This window comes from Panthera onca, chromosome C1, assembly GCF_046562875.1.
Source record: "Panthera onca isolate mPanOnc1 chromosome C1, mPanOnc1 haplotype 2, whole genome shotgun sequence".
Classification (NCBI taxonomy): Eukaryota; Metazoa; Chordata; class Mammalia; order Carnivora; family Felidae; genus Panthera; species Panthera onca.
Genome location: NC_138346.1, coordinates 148,501,554 through 148,524,945, shown reverse-complemented (window position 1 = coordinate 148,524,945; position 23,392 = coordinate 148,501,554). Strand labels below are relative to the sequence as shown.

The 23,392-nt window shown below is 33.8% G+C and overlaps 1 protein-coding gene across 1 annotated transcript; it reads left to right on the top strand.

Annotated features, from left to right (window-relative positions):
• Positions 1-217: 217 nt before the first annotated feature.
• LOC132673021 (calcium-activated chloride channel regulator 1-like) lies at positions 218-20,565 on the top strand. Its single transcript, XM_060625422.1, has 14 exons — positions 218-376; positions 1,394-1,534; positions 1,732-1,879; positions 2,237-2,345; positions 4,558-4,738; positions 8,710-8,937; positions 9,758-9,982; positions 12,392-12,569; positions 13,413-13,513; positions 13,870-14,094; positions 14,383-14,653; positions 15,423-15,593; positions 16,128-16,367; positions 20,225-20,565. Exons 1-14 carry the CDS (start codon positions 218-220, stop codon positions 20,563-20,565), a joined length of 2,718 nt encoding a protein of 905 aa, XP_060481405.1.
• The last annotated feature ends 2,827 nt before the right edge of the window (positions 20,566-23,392 follow it).

The window sequence follows — 23,392 nt, the reverse complement described above, 5'->3', positions numbered from 1 at the left end:
GAAAGTATGATAAATGTGTTCAGCATAATCTCCATTGCTACTTAACAACTTAAATCTTTAGGATGAGGAAGTAAGATAAGGAAGTTCATCAATATGTTTTAGTAATTCATCATGTTATATTTATGCAAATATTTTGGGCTAGATTCAAATTCCTGAGTTAAGGACATACATAAATACTCTCCTTGCATTTCCACAAGGTTTATTGTAACATGCAAAAATGGTGCTCAGTCTGTATGCTATTCTATTCCTAGCTTTACATCTCTTGCCTGGAATGAAAAGCTCAATGGTACATTTAAATAAGAATGGATATGATGGCGTTGTCATTGCCATTAACCCTAGTGTACCAGAAGATGAAAAACTCGTTCAAAACATAAAGGTAAGAGAGAAAATTTTATTATCCACTTATTTTAATTTCAGTAAGTATTTTCCATCCATGTTGCCAAGACACATACACATGCTCGCACAGAGTTGTAACTTTCCAAAATTGCTTTGACAGTAGTCATCATTTATGTAGTATGTATCTAAACTGTCAAGATTAATATTTGCTTAGTTTAAGTATGATTTAGCACATATTAATAGTATTAGTCATTCCCCTAATAAATTATTAAAAGGCCAAGCCACAATATTTTTTCAACTTGTTTAACAGAAAGACTTTAGAGCTAGTGGAGAATTCTTTCCAAGTTTTACCTTTATAAAGTTACTTTTTTGTTTAAATAGTTAACCTACACTGAAGCGCTAGATTGTCATTACACATTTTTTCAGTTTTCGTACTTGTTCAACTCTAAAACATTTTAAAACTTTGATGTATTTGATTTTGAAGAAAATATTGCATATTCTTTGAAGTTGATTTACTTCTTAATTTTATTGGGGTTAGTCAGTATAATAAAACACTTTATATATATAGCATTTTAATATATACTATCCCTTTTGATCTCCTCAATATCCCTATGAGGTAAATTATTACCCTTGTTGCATAAGGGTAACACAAAATAAATCTAGCAAAGTGGTTTTTTTCAATTAACAAGGATGAAATCTACAAAGCTTTAAACTTTCAACCCGATTGTAAGCACCTCTCTTTGATTAAATAAGCAACTTGCCAACAGGCTCCAAGTCTTTTATCACCTTTATTTCTCACCCAGAACTCTTATTCCCCTCTCCAATCCATAACAGTGAATGTAGTACTGGATAGGTAGAAAACAGCATTGATTTTTGAGCATATGGAAATGAGGAGTTTACAGAAAAAGAGACGGAGTAAAATTCAACGTATTTTTCAATTAATCTTTGCCAAAATATTTGGAGAAAGGGAGCTTAGATTTGCTTCTTCTTGTTTGTATATATACTTTCATGCTTATTTCACTGTGAAATTGTTACAATATATTTTTAATTTCTTCAGGAAATGGTAACCGAAGCTTCTACTTACCTATTTCATGCCACCAAACGAAGAGTTTATTTCAGGAATGTAAGCATTTTAATTCCAATGACCTGGAAGTCAAAATCTGAGTACTTAATGCCAAAACAAGAATCATATGACCAGGTAGAGTATTTTATCTAGCTCTTACATTGCTTTTTTCTTTCTGTGCTTCCTAAAAATTAATACTCAAATTTTTTTTAGTAATTCCTAATCACTACTTTAGTAATTAAATTAGAAATATTACTTGTCTTAATTGAGATAGAATAAATCTTTGTTTCTATCACTCTTGTGATGTTTTGGTTTGTTCCTCTGCTTTTTAGGCAGATGTCATAGTTGCTAATCCTTACCTAAAATATGGAGATGATCCCTATACACTTCAATATGGACAATGTGGAGAAAAAGGAAAATATATACATTTTACTCCAAACTTCTTGTTGACTAATAATTTGCCGATCTATGGGTCCCGAGGTAGGGATAGCTATTTTATTCTTCTACTTGTATTTCCGTTGGAAACAAATATAACACTATGATTAATATTTTTAAAGAATTAAAAAGAGAGAAATAAGTACTGATTAATACCTTTGTCTGGAAATATAGTAGTTATGTTTAACATAATTACACTTCTTTGTGTGTCTGTCAATAATAAATTTAGTCATTCACTGATACTAACCCATTTCAACATTTTTGACCTAATGAAAGGTGTCAATCTCTAAAGTTCTTTGACTCAATGATGCTATGGATATGGGGTAGGGAGATGTAAATTACATGGACACTGTATTAAAATATTGTAAATATAAATTTATGAATGGCAATATTCTTTTATAGGCAGAGTGTTTGTCCACGAGTGGGCCCATCTCCGATGGGGAATATTTGATGAGTATAACGTGGATCAGCCATTCTATATTTCTAGAAGGAACACTATTGAAGCAACAAGGTATCATTGTATTGAACAAATTTGTTTTCAAAACTTTTCACTTATGACTTCTAAATTTTCTATACTTGGCAAACAAAGGCTATCTTGGTGATTGAATGTTCATTTAGTTAATTGCAATATCCAACCTCGCCCAATATGTATATGTCCAAATATTTCTGGGGATTCTACCTAGGAATCAAGATCAATCAGGAATTGGGACTCATTTCAGTATTCATGGGAATTGTACTAAAATATGTTACTGCCAGAGGAGAAAGGAAAAAGTTGTAGCCTAAACCTTGAGATATCTGAGAACTGGAGTTCAAGTTCCTACCCAATCTTTTATTTTTCCCAATCTTTTATTCCATTTGATTCATAACTCTTTAAGGTGAATCTGTTTCATGGAACTCAGTTAACCTACTAGAGCTTCATGTTATATATATTTTATTTTTCATTTAATCTTAAGCTGAAAAAAGTACTTTTCATAAGGATAAGTGAGTAAATGACTTTTGAAACATAAATATATTATTATTATTATTATTATATTCTTTAAATATAAATATAATTCTGGGTAGATTTAGACAGGTCCTATTAAAAAATAGATGAGATATTTAAATACGGAGTATTTAAAGAGTATTAAAGAACAATAGAGGGGTGCATGGGTAGCTCTGTCGGTTAAGCATCCAACTTTGGCTCAGGTCATGATTTCACAGTTTGTGAGTTCAAGCCCTGCATCAGGCTCTGTGCTGACAGCTCAGAGCCTGCAGCCTGCTTCAGCTGTGTCTTCTCCTCTCTCTGCCCCTCCCATACTCATGCTCTGTCTCTGTCTCTTAATAATAATAAATAAACAATAAAAAAAATTTTTAAATAAAGAACAATAGAAATCAGTGTAACTGGAAATAAGTCCTTGGGATAAAAAAAAAAAAAAAAAAATGAGAGAAAAGAGGTGTGAGAGAAACATGCCTCTCCCCATATCTTTCATGTTGTTTGCTTTATCCCCACTAAGCTGCCTGGATTCTCATGCAGACAGGGTTCTCATGCCATGCAACTCCTCCCTGAACCACCTCCCTTATCTAAACAATGTTTGTTCATTCTTCCAGACTCAGTTTAAACGTTTTTTTCCCCAAGGGCCTTTTGCCTCTCCCAACATTTGGGATCATATGTGAGAGTATCCTCAAGCAGTACACATGGGTTTCTCTCACACTGAGTAGCAGTGGTCTGTGTAATTTTATTTTCCACACTAGACTTTAATATCCTTGAGGATTTTTTAATCCCCTAGCCTTGGGCCTGGCACAAAGTAAAAGGTAAACAAACAACAAATTTTTGATAAGTCAATGAAAAATGAGTAAGTTTTCTTATCAGTCATAAAAAAAGATATGAACTCCAACTATGTGCCAGGTACTTTTGAGGAAGTGTAAGTTTAATTTTCAGGCTTACTCTAGAGCTAACCGTCTTGGAATATATGACTCACCATCATCTTTAATTCTTATAATACCAAAAAATATATCAAAGTAGATTAATATCATGACACATAATATTAATGCAGAATAAAAGTAAATACTACAGATAAACAGGCATTCTTTAGAATCTTTTACCCATACCCCATCTCCCACTCCTTGCCAAGGACTTCACAATTATCTTACTTATCATAAAGACTAAATGGTTTGTTTGAATGCACAAGCATTTCCATGTAGGGTTTATTTTTATTTCTTCCTTCAATCTAGCTCAATGGTTTTCAAAATGTAAATTTCAAGATGCTATAAACACAAAACCACATGTGGTTTTGTACGTATGGTACACACGCATATATGTATATATGTATACATCTATATAGCAATATTTGTGTGTGTGTTTCATACATAGAAATTTAAGAGGGTTTTCAGCATAATGTTGACTCCCTCATTCCCACTATGAAGCAACTCCTCTATATCTCTTAACTCATTTAATCTTTACAACATCCCTATAGCTTAGGAATTATCTTTAGCTCAAGGTCACACAGATAATAGACTTATTGGTCACATTAGTGAGCAATGAATGTTAATAAATATGAAATGTAATCATTGTTCTTGTTGACAACAATTGTAAATAGGGGTAGAACACTGTGCCTACTCTGTCAAAATGAAATGTTTGTCCGTGATCTATAGCAATTATCATTAAGGAAAGATTTTAGGATGTTAGTCTTTTTTCGTGATTTCTGGTCTTTATATGTAAATGTAATTTAATTCTTTCATCATAGATGTTCAACTCATATTACTGGCATTAATGTGGTTTTCAAGGAATGTCAGGGAGGCAGCTGTATAACAAGGCCATGCAGGCGTGACTCATTGACAGGGCTGTATGAAGCAAAGTGTACATTCATCCCAGAAAAATCCCAGACTGCAAAGGACTCCATAATGTTTATGCAAAGTCTCAGTTCTGTAAGTACCTTCTTTTTCTAGTGTCACAAAGGAACACTTCAGGAAAAAGCATTTATGGAAGCTGGATTTAGAACTATGAAATTATGTATACTAACAGAAATGAGGGAGATCATGCAGACAATTAATTAATGGCCATTTTCTCCAGCCTGTGTCAAGGTGTGTCTGGAAATGAGTCCACCTTTTTTTATTAACCGGTTTCTCTTCTTCACAAGTAGAACTGTACCCTTTTCATTGATGTCACACAATTTCTTACAACATCCCTTCTTTCATTTGACTTCCATGGATTTGTGTAGTTCTAGAACTATAACCTTACTCTTAATTCTCTCTTCTAAGTGCTGGTCATACTACTTTCCTAAAGTAATTCATTCTATAGCTTTGGAAATGTACTGACATTCTAGATTTTCTATTACCTTCACACTAAAGTACATCAAGCCATTGCAAAGTGATATTGTGCAAATGTACATGGCTCTACATAAAAAATTAAGGGAAAATTTCACAATTACCAGTCTGACCAATTATAAAATATTAACAAAATAATTCAAGTTTTAAAGCTAATGTTTGACCTGAAATATCTGGTTTCAATGTATAAAACGTGGCAGATAAGAACAGGTGCCTTGGAGTCAGAAAGACTTGATATCAAAATGCAGTCGACCATTTTCAAATTGGGTCATTGTAAGCAAATTGCTGAATCTTAGATTTAGTTTTCTCTTCTCATAAATGGGAATTATAACACTTCATGATGCCATTGTTGTTAGGTTTATAAGAGGCAGTATAAATAAAGCATGATCATGGTGCTCAGCACAAGGTGAGTACAAAATAAATTTTTAAAGTTTTATTGTTTTAACGTATAAGATATTTGGATAATAGTCAATTGTCTCTTACGCTAAATATGTCCAGTCTCAATTAATGTAAACATATACATATTATAGTTACCTAATGAAGGTTTCTAAACATGTAAAAAAGATTTTTAAATATGAAAGTTATCAAAAAACAAATCAAAATAAAGCATAACAGCTCTAGAAAGTAAGACTAACTTATTTAAAAGAAGTAAATTTCAATATACTAAATCACTAGCAACAAATACTTCCATGGGTAGAGGTTGGAAAGACCTATTATTTCCAATAAAATTTAAAATTGTTTTAGAGCCTATGGCATTAATGATGAAGAACTTGAGTAAAAATAAAGATCTGATATTTTCTTCTAAAACTCTTAAATGAACTCAATTAGATATTGAAGTAGAAGTTGTTTTCCAGTCTAATAAAGCTCCCTCCTGGAAATAGTTGGAACACAAGCCAAGAAAGTTCATTTTAACCTGCTGAATCTGGATCTGCAAAGGCTAGCCAAAGAATTCAACATCCAAATAGACACCAGATCAGGTGACACAAGAGGATAATTGGAATATGTACTGTCTGTACCAAGCTATAAATCTCAAAAGCATCTGTCAAGGAGATAACTCATGCTGCCTACCTGAGACATAAATAATAATGAAAAATATCATGTAGCTGAATTATGGAAGGCATTTAATTATATAAGCCATGTCTCAGAGATAAATGCTGAACATCTTGTCCAGAATAACACTAATTTCTAATTATCATAACATAGATTAAATGAATTGCATAGCATCTGTATTCAAGGCATAAACTCAGACCCAAAAGAGATATGATTTGAAATACCGAATGCTCAATTCCATGATTTCCTTCCCTGAAACTTCGAATCCCACATCATGACCAACACTGTGTTAGAAGCTGGAAATACAGAAATAATTAAAGATAACTGTTCCTAAGTGACTCAATTTAATGAGAAAGGTAGAGATATAAGAATACATACAGAGAGAAAGATTTATGAGCCAAGTTCTGTGAGAGCACAGCAAACATCAAATGGAGGTCAGAAAATGGTTCCTAAAGAGATGAAAAAAATTTGTATTTGAAAAAGAGTGGGAGAGAGCCAAAGCATAAGAGACTGTTAAAAACTGAGAACAAACTGAGGGTTGATGGGGGGTGGGAGGGAGGGCAGGGTGGGAGGGAGGGCAGGGTGGGTGATGGGTATTGAGGAGGGCACCTTTTGGGATGAGCACTGGGTGTTGTATGGAAACCAATTTGACAGTAAATTTCATATATTAAAAAATAAAAAAGAAAAAAAAAAAGAATGAATATGAATTTGCCAAAGCAGGAACAGGAAGGGCTATTTTAGGGGGAACAAAAGTTTATAAAAGCAAAGAGTGGGAAAAAGTTCAGAGATACCATGCATGATTACACAGTTGAGCACTGCCCAAATTATCTGCATCATGGTCACTAAAAAGTTTAACACTTATTGGACTAACTTTCAAGTAAAAAGCTGTTAAAACAAAATAAAACAAAACCAAAAACTTGAAAACAGGTCCTTTTCTAATTTGCACAAAATCTCCTGTCCCTTTTCCCACTTGGGTTAGCAGAGACCCTTGTGAAAATTTCTAGCATACTCTAAGAACAGGAAAAAATTCAGTGTGGTATAAGCAAAGCATGGTGAGCAAGGACCAGGAAGCCAGATTGAAAGAAGGAACTGGGACCTACAAAGCTAAGGTGTTTGGATTTTATCTAACTAGTTTCAGACTGGTGATATGATCAGCTTAATTCTTTCAGGAAGATAACCATACTAATAGTGCAGGGGAAAATAGAGTGAGATGATTGAGGAGGTAGAGAGACCGGTCAGAAGGCCATGGCGGTAGGCAGATAAAAGAACATGAAGTCTGCAAATAAAGGCAGTGGCAGTGGCAGTGGCAGGGGAAAGAGGGCCCAGATTTGACAGGCATTTCATTTCAGCAAGACTTGATTCTCAGTCACCACTTTGACTGACACTGTGTTTTTCTCCCATACAATAAACCCCTTCTGGGAAATGTAAATCATTCTATAGTAAATGTAAGTCCTCCATATGAGAAGGAAAACAAAATCTTAAAACTTAAATAAAAAGTATTCAAATTTAATAATTTAGTTCTAAACTTGAGCTTTCATCTGGAGACTATATCGGGAGGGCATTTTTAAATTTATAAAAACATTTAGGGGCGCCTGGGTGGCTCAGTCGGTTGAGCGACCTACTTCAGCTCAGGCCATGATCTCACGATTTCTGAGTTTGAGCCCCGCGTGGGCTCTGTGCTGACAGCTCACAGCCTGAAGCCTGCTTCGGATTCTTTGTCTCCCTCTCTCTCAGCCCCTCCCCCACTTATGCTCTGTCTCTCTCTGTCTCAGAAAAATAAAAATAAATTTATAAAAATATTTCTAATAAGCTGAGGCTTATTGCAAGATGAATTCCTTCCTGAATGCTGCACTAGCTCATGGGAGAATTTTTCCAAGTTACAAAGTTTTCAAAACTTGGAGGATTTTCACAGATTCAATAGTAAGGAAACATCATTTGGCAGAATTACTGGATACAACTCACCACTTGCAACTGCAAGAAAAGCAATCACATTTCCTCATTTTCTCCCTATATTTTCATTACTTTGTCAGGAGTATTATTTTATGTCAGAGTTCACTGGAGCCAGTAACAATCCAGTTTGTTAAAATATCTGTTCTCAAGTTTTTTGGTCAACTATAAAGATACAGAAAACACTTGGGCAATTAAAGAAGGTCATTTTCTTTATCCCACTTTTAAAGGGCAGCTAAAAATCACTGCAAATCCAGTCCCTTTTCCATTAAACTAATTCAAGCTTGAGTCACCCAGGAGTTCAGAAGGGAAAATAAGAAGTTAGCTTAAGCAGTGGGAGTCACCACACTCCCCCCACTTCTACGATCTCCCTACACCTAAAAGGATCACCAAAAAACTTTCCAGTGATGGTTTCACCTTGCTTCCTCTCTACTGAGGTATGCAAAATGGATGCCAGTTAATTGTCAGGAGGTGAAATCTGTGGAGGATGTATATGGAAACCAGCTGCATATTTGGAATGGAAAGTAGTGATTACCAATTATTGTAATAGTGTCTTCTCATCGATTTTTCTCCAGGTAACTGAATTTTGTACAGCAGAAACACACAATATGGAAGCTCCAAACCTACAAAACAAAATGTGCAATCGCAGAAGCACATGGGATGTAATTAAGGATTCTGAAGATTTTCAGAATGCACCACCCATGACAGGAACAGATTCACCACCTCGTCCTACATTTTCATTGCTGAAGTCTAAACAGCGAGTAGTCTGTTTGGTACTTGATAAATCTGGAAGTATGGACTCAGTAAGACATTTATTTGTTATCTCTCTTAAATTAAGTATTTGAGCTACTAGAAACATAATTTAATCTTAGGTTTAGTTCTACTAAACTAAAATATATATTTATTACTCTAAGTTTAGTATAGTGATTCTATATGAACAAGTACTAGAAGATAATACACTAAAATGAAAATAATTGTTATGTGAAGATAATTGGAGTATGGATTATGTTTATTCTTTAACTTTTAGGCCTAACAAACTAGAAACAATGTAAATGAACAAAAAAATTTATACATACTGCCACCATTGAACATATGTCATTCCAGTCATTTTTCTGTTAGTGTATTTGTTTTTCCTCAAAAATGTTATTATATTTTATATAGTATAATATGATTTTTTTACTTACTATACCTTGAACACTCTCTATGGAAAAAATGATTTAATGATATAATTTTTAATGGTTGTATCATATGCATATACCACAACTTAGCCAAATAACCTCCTGTTATTGGACATTTTAGAGTTTTCAACTTATTAGTGTTAAAAATTATGTTGCAGCGAACATCTTTGTATGCATTTTTAAATTATTTTCTTAGCAGGAATTCTTGCATATAAATAAAACTGTTAAAAAAAAGGCATAGATTTTAAAGGCTTTTCTAAGCATAACATAACTGATTTTTAAATTTTTTCTTCAACATTATTTCTTCTTAATAAAATAAAGGAGTTAAATTCTAAAATACAGTAATCAATTACTATCATGATCTCTGGCCCATGAACAACTTTGTCTTTCACCAATCTGTTAAGACTTGAGACTCAGAAGTTATGCAGACATCTTTTTCTTACAGGAAGACCGTCTCTTTCGAATGAATCAAGCAGTAGAACTATACTTGATTCAAATTATAGAAAAGGGATCCTTGGTTGGGATGGTCACATTTGAAAGTTTTGCTACAATCCAAAATTATCTAACAAATATAACTGAGGAGAATGCTTATGAAAAGATCACGGCAAACCTGCCTCAAGCAGCTGATGGTGGAACTTCAATTTGCAGTGGTCTCTCAGCAGGATTCCAGGTAAAATAAAAATGCTTTTCCAAATACCATTTGCCATTTACCATTGCTTTTCTTTTTGTCCCACTATCTTTTAAAAAGGGTCATGAGCTCACAGGGCCCTTATCTAAATAATTTATAATATCTAAATAACATACCACCTGTGGTTTACAGCTGGAGCCTCTCTGAATGTGATCATTCCACCAGCACACTCTTGAGGTACCGAGTTGCAATGGGAGTGGTTAAATAAGGGGGGAAATCCAGTGCACACGTAATCACCGTGATTTCCTTAAGGAGCTCCCCATTTCTTTAACACTGCCACAGCCTGAACTTCTATGAGTGGACAATAATGCTGTGCCGGAGACTGTGCAGGGAAGAGGGAATTTAGCAATATTTCTATGTTATGGATAAAGAAAACCTTAGTTCATCGAGTTAAGTTGACAATTGAAAATCACAAAGGTAGAGGTAGTTCCTCAAGCAGTATAGTACCAAACCCAAGATACACAGGTGGAAGTTTAAAGAAATGAAAATTGTGAAATAAAATATTGGGAGAAATTTTTGAGCACTTTATTAAACTGCCTTTATGGTATGCATTTGAATTTCTTCCAACCTAAGATAGCCTCTATCTAAGCCTATTTATTGTCATTTTTTTAAGTTTATTTTTATTTATTTTGAGAAAGAGAGAGAGAAAGCAAGCAGGGGAGGGGCAGACAGAGAGGGAGACAGAATCCCAGTCAGGCTCCGCACCATCAAGATAGAGTCCTATGCGGGACTCAAACTCACAAATGCGATATCATGACTGAACAGAAGTCAAGAGTCGGTCGCTAACTGACTGAACCACCCAGGTACCCCTAATATCATTTTTTAAGTCACAAAAACTTCGCTTCACTGATCCTCCCATTGGTTCACCTGAAAGTGGAGATTATTACTCTTTTCCAGGCCACTAACTAATACCATCTCTTAGCTCTCTCATAGAGTCTATTTTTTATAAAGCATATCAGTTTAAGGATAAACACAAGCTCTGAATTTAGACAAACCTAGGATTCTGGCTCTATTATTTATTACCTAAATGACCTTGGGTAAGTTATCCACTCAGAAAATCTCAGTTTACTCAAATAAGGAAATGTGGAAAACAATAATACCTAACTCATTTAATTGTGAGAATTATGTAAAATAAGTCAGTGCTCAAGAAAGGATTCCTATTACTATAATAGACATAATTCTTATCTATGTCTATTCAGTTCAAAAATATGACAGTAATATATCTTGGGACTGTGTCATAATGTTTGTACATATTGGTTGGTATGTTTTTCTTAATATATTTTGATATACATCTTATGATCTTTTGACCACAGAGTCTATTGCTGAATAGATTATGTCAAATCACATTCAAAGTTATGAATACCTCTTAATTACTTTTATAATTAAACATAGCAATATATAAGCATTTTTTTAGATAATCATGATCATAATCATAATCACAATAGCTAAAATTTATTCAGCATCTACTATCTTATTGCCTATGTTAAATACTTTACATGTATGATCTTATTTATCCTTACCATTATGTTTCCAGTCAAGTATTATTACTACACCTATTTTGTACGTAAGGAAACTGAGGTTCAGAGTAATTAAACATTGTTCTTAAGATCACATAGTCAGTAACTGGCAAATCTCGGATTCAAAACCTGTTCTTACCCCCAAATCCAAAAAGCTAATCACTACACTGAGCTATGGGGGGAGGGGGGTGGAGAACTAAACTCTAGCTATTCTATTTAGCAAATGGCAGAATGAGAATTTACTCCCAATTTGTCTGACTAAAGAGTTGAACTCTTACTAGAAGTCAGGAAAAGACAAAAACAAACAAACAAACAAACAAAACTTGTAATACTTGATAAATTTATAAACTTCCTACTTTATGTTGTTGGGTTTTTATCCCTAGGAAATCCTGAGATCCTTCAATAATCAACTAAAATACATAAAAAGGCATATCATTTAACTTTGCATACCTGCCTTTAGTCATGACTTTGCAAGTGCTGTCTAGTGTGCTGCCAAAATTGCCTGGGTCATTTGCCTCTACCCCAAGCATCTCCTGGAAAACAATAATAACAACTAACATTCACTTAGTACTTACTATTTGCTAGGCATTGTTCTAAGTGTTTTATTCTCCTTTCTTGGGTAGCTTGAATGTATATTGAAAGGATTAGAAGAACAGTTAACACTCTGTCTTTGAAAACCTAAAAGACCATTTTACACATTACACTTATTTCCATGCCAACTCAGCCTGGAACAACAATGCAAAAAAGTTTCCTTTTGCCTACTCTGATGCATAGGCCTAAAGACTTCTCCAAGACTAAATAACAGGCTTATTCTTATTTTAAATTGATTTAGATATGACATTCTATAACTAACAATCTGATTTTTCACTACCAGGCAATTATCCAGAGTAACCAGAGTACTTCTGGTTCTGAGATCGTATTACTAACAGATGGGGAAGATAATCAAATAAGCTTATGCTTTGAGGAGGTAAAGCAAAGTGGTGCGATCATCCACACTATTGCTCTGGGACCTGCTGCTGCCAAAGAACTGGAGACCCTGTCAAATATGACAGGTAAACCTTTGGAATGTGGCTTGAATAGAAAATACATTTTTAGTCTCTCCCATTCCAAGAGTTCTTTCCCCTTTAAACCACAAAACTGCTGAAAATTTTCCTATCCTAAAAATTAATCTTTGTCCCTTCCTTGTCCTTCTCTTTCAAATTAATCTTTCCTCTCTCCCCTCCCCCACCACCTCTCTGCATTCCTACCTATACCAGTTTCTTCTAATATTAAGTCAATATTTACTGTCTTCATTCACTTCTCACCACTTTCTACCAATACCACCAAATTGAAATTTCTTTCTCCATGGTTATTAATGACTTCTTCGACTGTGATTCCAAAATTCTTGCTCATATTTGTCATGTTCAACCCTACGGTCCAGGTTCAGATAGCCCTAATTCATAGAAGAAGAAATGGAATCCTACAGAGTACAAACAATTTGCCCAAGGCTATAGATAAAGTACTGATTACCAATTTTTACCCTCAGCAATCCATCCTTTTCCATTCCTTATACCTAAGTAATTTCTTTTTGTTACTTCCTGTATTATTTTCTCACTTAATTTTTACTTAATTCTAAATTGTCATTCTCTAAATTACTTTAGTATACCTTAGTCACAACTAAAAAATAAGCAGCCAGTTCAAAAAATTGTCTTAAGTTTCATCTTTATAACATTATTGAGTGATTAGATCAGCTTTGTTACTGTGGCAGGCCCTTATATCTAATGAGTGATATAAAAACAATAATATTTGGCCAGTTCTTTAAGTTTTCTTCAAATTTTATTGATAACAGCACAAGAACAAGGATGATTTTCCCAATTAAAATTAATATTATAAAAGTAAATACAATTCCATTTTAGGAGGACATCGCTTTTATGCCAATAAAGACATAAATGGCCTCACTGATGCTTTCAGTAGAATTTCATCTAGAAGTGGCAGCATCACTCAGCAGGCTATTCAGGTTGGTATCTGAGAAAAATTACTTGCCTTTTCACATTTGTAATAAATCTTCATTATCCTGAATAGTCATCTCCTTCTGTAATAAATAATTTTTGCCTGAAAATATTTCAGGGGTAGAGAAAAACAGTCTTACTGTTTTTCCTTTTTTTGTGACACTTATAGCCATCTTTTCTTTTGATTCTTCTATTATTTATAACTACAAATGCTTTTATTTGCAACATTCTTCAAAGTAATTATTTTACTGAAATCTTATACATAAATTTAGAATTACTCTGAACTGACAAAACTTTGAAATTTTAGTAACTAATTTTATTAACAAATTTGTTCTCTGTGTTCTTTGTTTTATTTACATAACAGTTGGAAAGTAAAAGCTTCACTATTCCAGGAAAGAAATGGATAAATGGTACAGTGCCTGTGGATAGTACAATTGGAAATGACACTTTCTTTGTTGTCACGTGGACAATACAAAAGCCAGAAATTCTTCTCCAAGATCCAAAAGGAACAAGATATGAAACCTCAGATTTCAAAGAAGATAAACTAAATATTCGGTCTGCCCGTCTTCGAATACCAGGAATTGCAGAGGTAAGAATATTCTTTTTTCTCCATGATTTATCAATCAATTTTGAGGGGAAAAAATGAAGATAACATGTACTACATTGTCAATATTAAAGCAGTGACAGATATCTGTCATAAAAAAAAGAAGCCAAGTAGAATGGTAAGAGATTCATATCTGTACTATTTACTTGCTTATAAAATTGAATATCAAAAACCATTACTATTGCCCTGCTTAAATTTCTAAATAATTTTGTATTCCAAACAAGAATAGGAAAATACCACAGAAGCTCTCAAATAGATATGTTGGATTTTCAGACAGGTACTTGGACTTACCACCTTCTAAATAAACAAGCCAAATCTCAAGTGCTAACAGTGACAATGACTGCTCGAGCAAGAAGTCCTACTACACTCCCAGTAATTGCAACTGCTCACATGAGCCAAAGTACAACACATTACCCTAGCCCAGTGATTGTTTACGCACAAGTCAGTCAAGGGTTTTTGCCTGTTCTGGGAATCAACGTAACAGCCATTATAGAAAGTGAAGATGGACATCAAGCAATACTGGAGCTCTGGGACAATGGTGCAGGTAATAAGAATCTGCATCAACTTCCACTGAACCTAAAATCCTACTACAGTCAGGTAACTTAGAAATAATGTGAATGGGGGCGCCTGGGTGGCTCAGTCGGTTAAGCGTCCGACTTCAGCTCAGGTCACGATCTCATGGTCCGAGAGTTCCAGCCCCGCATCAGGCTCTGGGCTGATGGCTCAGAGCCTGGAGCCTGCTTCTGATTCTGTGTCTCCCTCTCTCTCTCTCTGCCCCTCCCCCGTTCATGCTCTGTCTCTCTCTGTCTCAAAAATAAATAAACGTTAAAAAAAAAAAAAGAAATAATGCGAATGAATCAATTTTAAGTAAATCAAATTTGATTTTAATGTTTTTAGTACTTTCTACCCAGTTATCTTGACCAGGCATAGATATGAGCACATTTATTTTCTTTACATCTTATGAACAGTTTTACTTTCCCCATGGAACTTGAGTACAATTTTTCTCCATTTTCATTAGTGTCAATGTTTTGCATATGTTTCTTCCAGTTTACATTTTCCTTATTTTAAGATTCCTATATGATATAATAATAGCTAATGTTAATTGAATACTTACTATGAATTACTTTTCCAAGCTTAAAGGTTAGCAAGTAGCCAAGCCAGTCTTTGAACCCAAGCAGACTGATTCCAGGGTTCATGTACTTCTACTCATTTCCAAAATTATTGCTAACATTAGTGCTCGTGAACAGTTAGGACTGTCACTGTTACTCTGTTGAATGGCTAATTATTACATTTTATTACATTGTATTATCTAGGTGCTGATACTGTGAAGAATGATGGCATCTACTCAAGATATTTCACAGATTTCCATGGAAATGGTAGATACAGTTTAAAAGTACATGCCCAGGCAAAAAAAAACACAGCTAGACTAAGTTTAAGACAAAAACAGAACAAAGCTTTATATATGCCAGGCTACCTTGAAAATGGTAAGTGTCATTAAGATCGAAATGTGTCATTTGTTTAGATAAGTTACATATGGCAAGCACTGAAATTATTATGTACTATGGAAAACAGAAGTATACAGTTATATATACAATCATCTGTGTATTTCAAAACCATATTCATGTTAATAGATCTAACACAAGACTATGCTTCCAATATGTTTTGTTTACATCCACCTCAGTGCATTTCATTCACATTGAAAAAAAATGACTGAGCACCTCCCTAGGTGACAACCACTGTGCTAGAGGCTTGAGCTACAAAGCTTTATAAGACATGATCCTTGTTCTCAAAGAGTTTACAGTTAAGTAATAAATACAGATATGTTAAGAGATAGTTCTAATATTGTCTAATGTCTCCTCAACTTTTAAATGACACCAATAAAACAAGCTTTTTTCACTAAAAGCTGTTACTTCTCAATGTCTGCTATCAATCAATATTAACCCTCTACAGCTGCAAGATGAGATTACAAGATAAAGAAACAGCATTATGAAAAGTCACAAAATTACTTTTTTTGGCAGGTAAAATTGTACTGAACCCACCCAGGCCTGATGTCAATGATGATACGGCAGAAGCTGAAGTAGAAGACTTCAGCAGACTAAGCTCTGGAGGGTCATTTATTGTATCAGGAGCTCCTCCTGCTGGTAGTCATACTCATGTGTTCCCACCCGGTAAAATCACAGATCTTGAGGCTAAGTTTAAAGGAGATCAAATTCAACTTTCATGGACTGCCCCTGGCAATGTCCTTGATAAAGGAAAAGGTAAGTTTCAAATTATGTTTTAAAATATGAAAAAGAAATCCCTTTGGCTTTCATCTGCTAAGAATTTTCTAATGTCCTATTTATAAATAACATGTATAGAGTGTTTATTATGAGCCATTACTCACCTACTTTCAGATGGAAAAATTGAAGCTCCAAGAGACGATGAACTGGCCCAAACTATTTCTATGTTTAATAACTTGGAAATCTAACCCACTCTTTTCAATTCTGTTGGGTCAAACAGCCTCTCACAATATGAATTGTCTTAGAAATGACTTTGAGAAGACTGCTCACACCTTTCTGTTGCATTTTCTTCTCCCTAACAAAGAAAAGATTTTCTAAGTGTTTATGTACTTGTATAATTTTATTCATTGATCTTTTGTTGAATTTTCAAACACAGTACTAAGTCCCTAAGACATAATCCCTACTCTCAACAGTCAGTTAAGTGCAGAAGACACTTTCTGCAAGTTAATGGCAGTCCATTGGAAGGCCAGAAACTCCTGGTTGGGGGTTCAGATCACAAGGTATATCATAACTTCCTAGGGAAGACTATCCCTGACCTAACTTTTAAAGAATGAGAAAAGTTAGCCAAGTTAAGTGACGGTGTCCCATGGAGAGAGAGGATCACATGCAGGGAAACTCACCAGTTAGAAGAGACTTGGCCATGGACTTTGAATAAAGTTGAAAGCTGAAATAGCTCATTCATTCAAAGTTCCTTCTAATAAATTGCCCTCGTTTCTGAAAGGTAAGGAACTTTTATCTATACTTTAAACTGAATTTAATTAGTATTTATTGAATGCCTATCATATTCCAGTATTGTGCTAGACTAGTAGATTCTTATGAGATAAAGCCAATCTTGCTATTTTCCCTTTAAGGTTGGAAAATTATCAATATCAATATGAGATAAAGCCTCTCAAAAGAAAAGATGCTTTTTAGTCTTTAATTTCCTATACAGCATTTTTCAAAGCTGTATTTCTTTTTATCATATTACATAAGGAAAAAATCATTCTAAAAAAACAAAGGAAACATAGAATATGCAAAAAGAGCTCTTTTGTACTTCATTGTTGAAAACTCTTATCATGACAACTTCTGAAATATATTATTTTTTCCTGCTATGATCCTTAAAATTATGGCAGAATAAAATTTTAAAAAATACCTGCACTGAAAAAGCCACAAATAAAATTACCTGACCAAATGTTTAGTTCCAAATTGAATTCAGTCAAGACCAAGTCTTCAGTTCAAGATTGGGTTCATAATGCTGATTATAGGAACTAAAAGAAGGAAGAATGCATTACACATGGACACTGGGAGAGAAAGAACTTTACTATGTTTAACCACAAATGCCTAAAATTAGGTGGACCTAATCTCTATCTTTCCTTGTGACAAATAAGAAGAGGTTGTAGTTGCTAGCAAATGTTAACCATCAAGCATTGCAAAAGAAGGTAGTAGCAGTATCTCATTCTTAAAGAATAAATGAATATCTACATAATCTCCAATGAAGTACTTAAATTCTCAGGGACCCAATTTCCATATCTGTCAAATATAAAAATTACTAGGTGGCCTAGAAGTATTAAAACAAGTTGATGTAATTCTAATATTTTATAATTTTCTAATTCAATTATTTTGGGCATCAACTTAATAACTATATTGTTGGTCAACAAGAGGTCAAATACAAACCCAACACTGTGCCACATACTCTAGTTGATAAAAAAAAAGGAACGTAAAACCTACTCTTTGTCCTCAAGAATATAATCAAATTAAAAAGATAAATTGAACCTCCATAAAATAATATGGAAAACTCCATTCTGTGCAATAGGAGTCATCTGAGTGGATAAGATATGTGAACAAGTCTTCCTGAAGACATTGGGCTTCCTATTGGGCCTTGAAGAATGAGTACAATTTGCATAAGTAGGGAGAAGGAGGCACATTCAGGGAGTCAGACCAAATAATATGATCAAGTTCAAAAAAGCAAGAATTCATAATAAAATATCTGAATTAAAAATAAAGGTTAGATAGATAGATAAACAGACCCACCTAATTGGAATGCAGGGTATATGTGAAGAGTAGTAAAATGGATTGATCAGGCCTATTACCAAAAAACTAGAACGCTAAGACAGAGGGTCTGAATTTTTATTAAAACCACTAAATCGAAGTTATTCACCACACACTTAAAACGCCTTCAACATTTCATGATAAAATAGTTTTCACTTCAAACAAAGACATGTGATGTTCTTACTGTTCATGGCATTTTGGAATATGAGAATATATTTTTATATTGGTAGCTCTGGTAGATCTCTAAAAGCATTTTGGAATAAAAAAATATGTCAGGATCTTCCTTTCTTTTCTTGACAAAGTAACAGTTATAATAACTAATATTTCAAACATTTAGGTCCCAGACACTTTGCTAAACACTTTTCATGTATTATCTTATATAATTCTTACCAGTCAAGTACTAGGCATTCAATAAATATTTAAATGAATTGAATGATTGAATTTCCATTTTATACATAAGAAAACTGAAGGTAAAAAGGTTAAATATATTTTTCTTTGTTACGCAACTAGGAAGTAGTAGAATTGGAGTACTAATCAAAGTCTGCCTAGCTCTTAAGCACATTTTAACTAGTACCCATTCTAGCCTCTCTTCTTCCTTTTGCCCTTTATCCTTATCCCTGTCCCCCATACTACTGATGTCTACTCTCCCTTCTAGTCCTTCCTTTCAGCTTAATGAGAAATAACACAGATGTGGAATACTGGATGTCTTTCCTATATTTGAGCGTTATTGTGTTCCTTGTTCTAAAAATAGATTTAGCTCCTTATATTTCTATTTCTTAAAAAAAAAACCCTAGATTTCATTTTTTAGTACTATATGATTTTGAATTAATTTTTTGTGATTAGATAACTAGATAAAAATTGCTCACATATTTGCTTTTTTTTTTTTTAATTCTCAAGTTAGTTAACATACAGTATAGTCTTGGCTTTAGGAGTAGAACCCAGTGATTCATCACTTACATATAACACTCAATGCTCATCCCAACAAGTGCCCTCCTTAATGCCCATCAACCATTTATCCCACCCACCCCCAGCCCCCATCAACCCTTAGTTATTCTCTGTATTCAAGAGTCTCTTATGGTTTGCCTTCCTCTGTGTTTTTATCTTACTTTTCCTTCCCTTCCCCTATGATCATCTATTAAGTTTCTCAAATTCCACATATGAGTGAAATCATGTGATATTTGTCTTTCTCTTGACTGACTTATTTTGCTTAGCATAATGCACTCTAGTTCCATCCACATTATTGCAAATGGCAAGATTTCATTCTTTTTCATCACCAAGTAATATTTCATTGTGTATATATACCTCACCTTCTTTATCCATTCATCAGTTGATGGACATTTGGGCTCTTTCCATAATTTGGCTATTGCTGACAGCACTACTCTAAACATTGGGGTGCCACTTCGAATGGGCATTTTTTAAAATTTTTTTTTTTTAACGTTTATTTATTTTTGAGACAGAGAGAGACAGAGCATGAACGGGGGAGGGGCAGAGAGAGAGGGAGACACAGAATCGGAAGCAGGCTCCAGGCTCTGAGCTGTCAGCCCAGAGCCCGACATGGGGCTTGAACTCACAGACCGCGAGATCATGACCTGGGCCGAAGTCGGCCGCTTAACCGACTGAGCCACCCAGGCGCCCCTGAATGGGCATTTTTGTATTAAGATGGAATAACCAGATAAAATCTACATCTGCAATTTCTATACCCAAATCCTAGTGTGTGTTTCTGATAGGCCCCTAAATGTAAGACAGTGTGGTGGTAATACGGCATCCTAGTGATTTTAATATACATGAAATTTCTATTTGTTTTCCAGCCAACAGCTATATTATAAGAATAAGTAAGCATTTCCAGGATCTCCAAGAAGATTTTGACAATGCTACCTTAGTGAATACTTCTAGTCTGACACCTAAGGAGGCTGGCTCAATAGAAGTTTTTGAATTTAAACCAGAACCTTTTAAAATAGAAAATGGCACCAAAATCTATTTTGCAATTCAAGCCATCCATGAAGCTAATCTCACTTCAGAGGTTTCTAACATTGCACAAGCAATCAAGTTTATTCCTCCGCAGGAATCCAGTGTCCCTGCCCTGGGTACCAAGACTTCTGCAACCAGTTTGGCAATTTTAGGATTAGCTGTGGTTTTATCTATATTTTAAACTACAAAATGTATTAGAAATAAAATTCAATGTTATATATACTCGGTTAACATTTATTTAGAACTTAATTTGCAATACTTGTTTATTACAAAACTCTGTGTAATAGAAATGTACAAAAGTTGTAAATTTCCTGTTTGAGTTCATTAATAGTGATTAGTTGTTAAATGTAAATCAAAATGAATATACCATTTCCTATCTTTGAAAAATCCATTTATGAACTCAATATAAAAAGAAAATGCATATTTTACTTAAGGGTGTTTTAAGAAACATTTTCAAAGTGTGTTACAAATTAACTTGATGTAGTAACAAAATCAGAATTTACCTAAGCCCTTTGAAAAAAAATGTATTTATCCACAACAGGAATAATTTTATAGCAGAATTATTTAGGCTTTATTCTTGCTTATGAATACTTCATGTTTACATAAACTATAGGAAACATCATAATAAAGTTCTACTTATATCCTGAGACCATTGTTAGGTCCTAAGAATATCATCACCATGATGCCCCATCAGGACAGGGATTTTTTTTTTTTTCAATGCTATATCCTCAGCTTCTAGAATGGTACCTGACACATAGTAGATATTTTGTTAAACAAAATCAACAAATATAGGGGAGTACGGGAATGGGCAAAATGGGTAAAGGGGAGTGGGAAATACAGGCTTCCAGGTATGGAGTAAGTCATGGGGGTAAAAGGTAGAGCATAGAGGGGACAAAAGGAAAAAAATTAATGAATATTTTCATAGCATCAGAGATAACCAAATTTGGCCTGCTACAACAAAAAATAACCACAAAATATAATGTGCATGTGGTATCGTGAGGACCTGATATAATGAAAATAACCACTTAAATGGTGATCTGAATCAACACATAGCCTTTCAGGAAATTAACTGAATTATGTCAATCCAATTTATAACCCTCTAATAAAATGTAAATTCAGCTATCAATATAGCAATAGTGTGATTTTTTTTCTGAGAAATACAGAGAGTAACTGTTATATTAGAAGAAAATCCTTTGTTTCTAGGCAGAAAGATTTCAAAAACTCTTTGAATGTGTGAAAGGAAGAAGCTATATATGATATATCTGGAAAAGTCAGGACAAAAATCATAAAACATTAGTAAACCAAATCCAGAAGAATATATAAAAAATTATTATATATTATGACCAAGTTGAATTTATACCAAGAATCCAAAGATGGTTCAATATTAGAAAATCAACATAACTCATCTCATTAACAGGTTAAAAAGAAAAATTGTCATCTCAATACATAGATAAAAGTATATTATAATTTAACTATCATTCTTCACTAAAAATAAAACCTTTGAGGGCGTTCTGGGTGGCTCAGTCAGTTAAGAGTCCAAGATCATGACAGATCTCACAGTTTGTGAGTTCAAGCCCTGCATCAGGCTCTGCACTGACAATGTGGAGACTTCTTGGGATTCTCTCTCTCCCCTCTCTCTCTGTCCCTACCCCACTTGCTCTCTCTCTCTCTCTCGAAATAAATAAATAAATTATAAAAAATAACTAAATGATACAAAAATAAGTTTAAAAAATGAAACCTTTGAAAACTTTATTAACCTGATATTGTGAGCCTTAATGTCAAATTCTGATCATTTAAAAATAAAAGGGGGCATTAAATCTTCAAGTAAGGATAAGAAATTAGGTACCAGGGAGGTAAAATTCTAAATTCCTAGGAAAATAAATTATTTAAGAGCCTAAAAATCATTAAAAAAAATTATCGTTTACTATGAAAGTCTCAAAGGGTCAGGAGATAATTTGTTTTCAGCTATCTGGCCACTATACTGAGAAATCATTTATAGAACTTTAGTAGCCACTGAGGAAAGATTCTTATGTGGTAAGAAAACAAAGGAATAGAAGAATCAATAATTTGAAATAAATATACAAAACTGTAATTATTTGTAGATGACATAGAAAATCCAATGGAATTAACAAATAATTCAATCTAGTAAGAGAATTCTGTAAAGTTACCAGACACAAGGTCAATTTATAAAAATCAACAGCACTGGTCTCACATGTAAACAGCTTAGAGGTCATCACCCCATTCTCATAACAACAAAAAAAATAACTGAAAATCAACAGTTCTTTTTAGATTTCACCAGAAAAGTAAGGTCACACCACAACTACTTTCCAGATACTATTAGGAAAATTAGCGCCATATATCTAGTAGAATAAAGTAGTAGTCCCTAATTCATGCTATACACAAAGCACATGCCATATTCACTGGGGAATCCTATCTGGAATGAAGTCTCAATTAGATAAGACAAATTTTAAAAGCTAATAGAAGAAAATGAAGAAAAATACCTGAGTGACCTTAGGGCTTAAAGGATTTCAAAAACTAAAGGCTTGAAACATTAAGAAGGAAAAAAAAAAAAAAAACATGATGGGTTTACATACATCAAAATTGAGAAAGTGTGTTCACAAAGAACATCATAGGCAAAATTAACAGCTGACAGTCCAGAGAAGATATTTGCAATGTTTAAAACCTGCTAAGGAATTAATACATGGCATGTGTAGGAAAGAGCTGCAAATGAATAACAAAAGCAAAGGAAGCCTCAATAGAAAAATAGACAAAGGTTATAAGTAGGCAAATCATTGAAAGGTAGTTCAAAGGCAAATAAGTGTATAAATCAGACAAATGCTCTAGAATCAGAGAAATACCAATTGTAACAGTATCAAAATATGCCTTAACATCCATTGGATTAATACAAATTAAAAATCAGATAGATAATACCAATTATAGGTAAGAAAGTAAAGAAATAAGACTTCTCATCCTCTACTGGAGGAGTGTAACTGAAGCAGTATTATAGA

Bases quoted from the DNA above. Each gene is read 5' to 3' on its own strand.
- LOC132673021 (XM_060625422.1), top strand. From the start codon at position 218: ATGGTGCTCAGTCTGTATGCTATTCTATTCCTAGCTTTACATCTCTTG. The intron at 1,535-1,731 runs GTAGAGTATTTT...TCTGCTTTTTAG, and splicing joins AACAAGAATCATATGACCAG to GCAGATGTCATAGTTGCTAA. The intron at 4,739-8,709 runs GTAAGTACCTTC...ATTTTTCTCCAG, and splicing joins TTATGCAAAGTCTCAGTTCT to GTAACTGAATTTTGTACAGC.